Source organism: Chrysochloris asiatica, unplaced genomic scaffold (genome assembly GCF_000296735.1).
Source record: "Chrysochloris asiatica unplaced genomic scaffold, ChrAsi1.0 scaffold00134, whole genome shotgun sequence".
In the NCBI taxonomy this organism is placed as follows: Eukaryota; Metazoa; Chordata; class Mammalia; order Afrosoricida; family Chrysochloridae; genus Chrysochloris; species Chrysochloris asiatica.
The window spans coordinates 9,817,975-9,821,875 of record NW_006408652.1 but is presented as its reverse complement, the minus strand read 5'-3'; the positions used below and the strand labels follow the sequence as shown (position 1 = coordinate 9,821,875).

At 60.6% G+C, this 3,901-nt stretch overlaps 1 protein-coding gene across 1 annotated transcript; it reads right to left on the bottom strand.

Annotated features, from left to right (window-relative positions):
- Positions 1-708: 708 nt before the first annotated feature.
- LOC102834215 (chromosome unknown open reading frame, human CXorf40A) lies at positions 709-1,878 on the bottom strand. Its single transcript, XM_006869734.1, has 2 exons — positions 1,626-1,878; positions 709-932 (listed from the first exon to the last, which is right to left on the bottom strand). The coding sequence occupies exons 1-2, from the start codon at positions 1,876-1,878 to the stop codon at positions 709-711; spliced, it is 477 nt and encodes a 158-aa protein (XP_006869796.1).
- Between the last annotated feature and the right edge of the window lie 2,023 nt (positions 1,879-3,901).

Genomic DNA, 3,901 nt, shown 5'->3' with positions numbered 1-3,901 from the left:
CATGTCCTGTGGAGGGGCTGGCCAACAGCTGAGTGTCCCTAGCTCCCAAGAGGAACCCCCTAAAAGTAGGGCCACCCCATGTGCCAAAGATTACACTGGCACTGCCTGGTGTCTCTGGAGATCCGGGACTGCCCAGGCTAACAGGCCCTCCCCCACACGAGTCATAGATAAGGTCCAGGGGACCCTTAGCTGGTCAAAGAGAAACAGATACAATACACCTCATGACCTCTCACCATGCACAGGTAAGTCTCTCTATTGGATACAAAGTAGACCTCTGCCCACCCCCCCACCCCCCGAACCAGGATCCAAACATCTGTCCAGATGGAAAAATGGAGAGTGCTTCAGCAAGGCCCCTCCAACGCCAAACAGTCCCCTCCGAGGAGACAGGTACAGGGAGCCCCCAGCACCTAGCAGTCTCCTTTGGCTACTGATTTGCATCAGGCAGGCTTGAGCACATCTGGAAGAAGGGCCCTGCTCCGGTAATTCCTGGTAGAGGACAACGTCCTTGAGACTTTATCTAGGAGGCCAAGAACACACCTCCGGGGGAGCGTGTAGCCCTCCCCAACCCCTCTGGACAGAGCTGTCAGGTCCCCTGCAGGTACAGTGCAGGATATGGTCTCAACACCACCAAGGCCACTGTTGTAGGACCCGGCTCACGTATTCACAGGCCGGCTCCTCAGTCACGTCCCTCTGGGGCGCCCAGCCTCTTCAGGCCTCCTGTCCTGAGGGGATCAGGTGTTCCGGGATGTCCACTTGGAAGAGGTCCTTGCCCCCTGCCCTGGGTATGGGCTCCCGCAGCCAGCGTGGGTTGGAGAGTGTGGTCAGGTACTTGTGTTGTAAGCCTGGAAGCAGGGCTTGCGTTTCCAGCTCAGCAGCCTCCTCGGGAGCCAGGTCTTCGGGGCACTGCACTGTCTCCCCCACGTCCACGAGCCCTGTGGACACAACAGACACGTGCAGTTTCTCCTTCTGTGCCCCCTCCTGCCAGAGCGACACTCCCACACCCGGTGACAGTCACTTTGGACCAAGTGACAGAGCCACAAGGACACAGGTCACCCCGCTGCCCCTCACTGAACGTCCCAACGAACCAGGCTCTGCTCTCGGCTTCTCGGTGAGGCTGAGGGAGGGGTGGGGAGGATGACAGCCTGGTCCTCAGGGAGCCCACTGATCCTGGGGGTCCCAGTCAGATTGTCAGGGCAGCGTGGTCCTGGGGAATGTGGCTGATGGGTGCTCTCGGGCACGTCTGGGTTGCTGACAGTCCCATTGGCCCACAACCCCACGGATTGAGGTGTCGGGCATAGGGGTGGGTCCGCAGGGAGGAGTGGGGTGAGCCTGGGATCCCAGGCCCGAGGCTGGCTCCGGGGGTCCAACAACAGACACTCTCCGAGAGCCCCAGCATGCCCAGTGGTCTCGGCCCGGGGTACTGGCACACACGTGTGCAGGAACACACCTACTACGGCCTCTCAGGCCCCAGGAAGAGCTGAGGTCGCCAGCCTGGCGAGGACTGGACTCCAACTGGCCCCACCCAGTGCCCCTTGCCTACACCGAGCCCTCTGAAAGGAGCTATTCACAGCCCCTCAGGACCCCAGTCAGCAGTCCAGAGAAGGTGGACCCTGAGCCAGCCTCACCTGCAATCACCCCTCGTCCGAACCGCTCCCCGTCCTGCAGCAGGGCCTGGATCTGGGCCGGGGTCATCCCCAGCCTGTCCTGCAACACCTCCCGCCAGGTGTCATCTTCCCAGTCTCTGCGGGCGATGTGCACGGCCAGGGTCCGACTACTGTGGCCTCTCAGCAGCGGACGCCAGCGCGTCTCCAGGGTCTTGACTCGGTTCAGTACCAGGCCGGCATAGGGCTGTCGGAAGGACAGGCAGTCGAACTTCATCTTGGGGAGTGCTGTTGGATCCTCCTCTGTCTGTGGCTGAGGACACAGGACAAGGAGCTGAGTCACCCACCAGTCTATGGGCTTGATGCCCCTGGCGTCCCTAATGGCACTGACCACACTGACCCACAGGAGTGGTGTGGATCCAATGACTGGTGTTTGGGGAGCTAGAGAACGTCCAGTGCAGGACAACAAGTGTGCGAGAGGGGGTTGCTGCTCACAAGTCACCCGAGGGGAGACAGAAGGGCATGGGCCTGCTGGGGCGGGGGTGGTGACTAGGCCTCTTCAAACCTGTACTATGCTCTCATGGAGACACTGCACCCCAAGCTACCAAGACTCCCTGGCATTCCCCTCCGGACACCCCGCTCTCACACTGCTCCTCCTGGTGGCAGCCAGCCCTTCCCAGCCTGAGCCAAGAGGACCCCGAGTCCATCAGGGACAAGTCCTCCAGAGAACATCAAAACCTGCCCCTGCCACAAAGCTAGCTGACTGTCATTTCCCTGGTGCAATCGATGAGAGCTGAGTTCACAGCTCCCCACAATCCCAAGGGTGGGAGCAACCTTTACCCCCAGCAGCAGGAGCAGCAGGGAATGAGGCACACAAGTCACAGGGACCTGATTTTATGCAACCTGCCCCTGAGATACTTCCGCCTTCTTGTCTGATGGGCCCTATCCAGCAGGGCGCCCCTTGGAGGAGGCAGCCAGAGCACCCCTTGGCCATGCAAGGCCCAGATTCTCCATGGCTCAGACCATCAGCTTCCTGGGTGCACACCTGTCCTTCCATAGGGGCCATACTCAGCCTGGTGCCTGGACACAGACAGCAGCAGTTAATACACACTACCTGGCCTCTGATCCCCACCCTGGGGCTCCTGAGACCCCCCACCCACCCACCTACTGTCTTTCTGGGACCTGGTCTCAAGTCTCCCTCAGAAGCATCTCTCCCTCTGTAAGCTCAAGAGGCCTGTCTCCAGGAGCCCTCCATGGCCCCTCCTTGTTGTACACACTCTGAGTGCCCACCTCCGCCCACTTGGTGGGTCACCAAGAAGAGTGCCAGAAGGTAGTGGTTTTCTCTGGGTTGTGATTATCTGAGAGGGCAATGGTTGCCTGTCTCCCCCCGCACCGGCTCCTTAGAGAGGGGTGTTGTGGCATGCATCCAAGGTCTCAGACCTAAGAGAGCAAACAGAGGTACATTATTGGGTGTTTGCTGGGGGTGGGGGTGGGGAGGAACGGGGGAGGGGCTGGTCCCTACTCCAGATGGGAGGCACCACCCACAACAGCACAGACACCATTTCCTGTTGGGCAGCTGCTCACAGTGGGGCCCTGGCCCTTAAAAATATGTTGTTCCTCCCCTCCCTGGATGGTCACAGGAGCTGGAATTTGGATGGCCACCAGGAGACTCCTGCTCCCTCCCTGGTCAGGGCTCCTAGGTACTGGTCTGCTGCAGGCCTAGCTGCCAGCAGTTCTTGGCCACAGGCTACCCACCTGCAGGCTTACTGTGCTGCTGCTGCCGCCACAAGGGGACAGGAAACAGGGCCAGGACTAAGCTCACTGAAGCCCTGCCTTCTGGAACGCGTGTGCTGGCGTCATACACACGCAGAGACGGCAAGTACGTAGGCCATGCCCACTCGCCTGGGCTGGAAGCCAGAACTTTCTAGGAGACGTGCCAGGCATGGCCCTGAAGCTGGCTCAGTGCAGTGGGGCTGGCTGGTGCCTGTTGGCAGGAGAACGGGGGATGGTGACACAAATTGGAGGTCCAGTGAGCAGGAGAAAGACAGGGGTGAAGCCAGTGGGAGTGGGCGGAGCTGAAGAGGAGTTGCAGGACTTATGCAGGAGGGGCGGGCTCGCAGAAGACTGGAGGGCAGAGTGGTTGGGAGGTGGAGCTGTGAGCGGCGGGGCGGGGCTCTTGCCAGTTTGGAGCCAAGGCTGTGGGAGGAGTGGTGCAAAGCTTTGACAAAGAGGTGGAGCAGCCCTGTGGGGAGGTGGGCCTTTGAAGTACCTGTGGGGCGGGTCTTTGGGAGCAGTGGGGG

Excerpts from the sequence above, each read along its gene's own strand:
- LOC102834215 (XM_006869734.1), bottom strand. The coding sequence starts at position 1,878 with ATGAAGTTCGACTGCCTGTCCTTCCGACAGCCCTATGCCGGCCTGGTA. Across the intron at positions 933-1,625 it reads CGGACGAGGGGTGATTGCAG|GGCTCGTGGACGTGGGGGAG; the intron begins GTGAGGCTGGCT and ends TTGTGTCCACAG.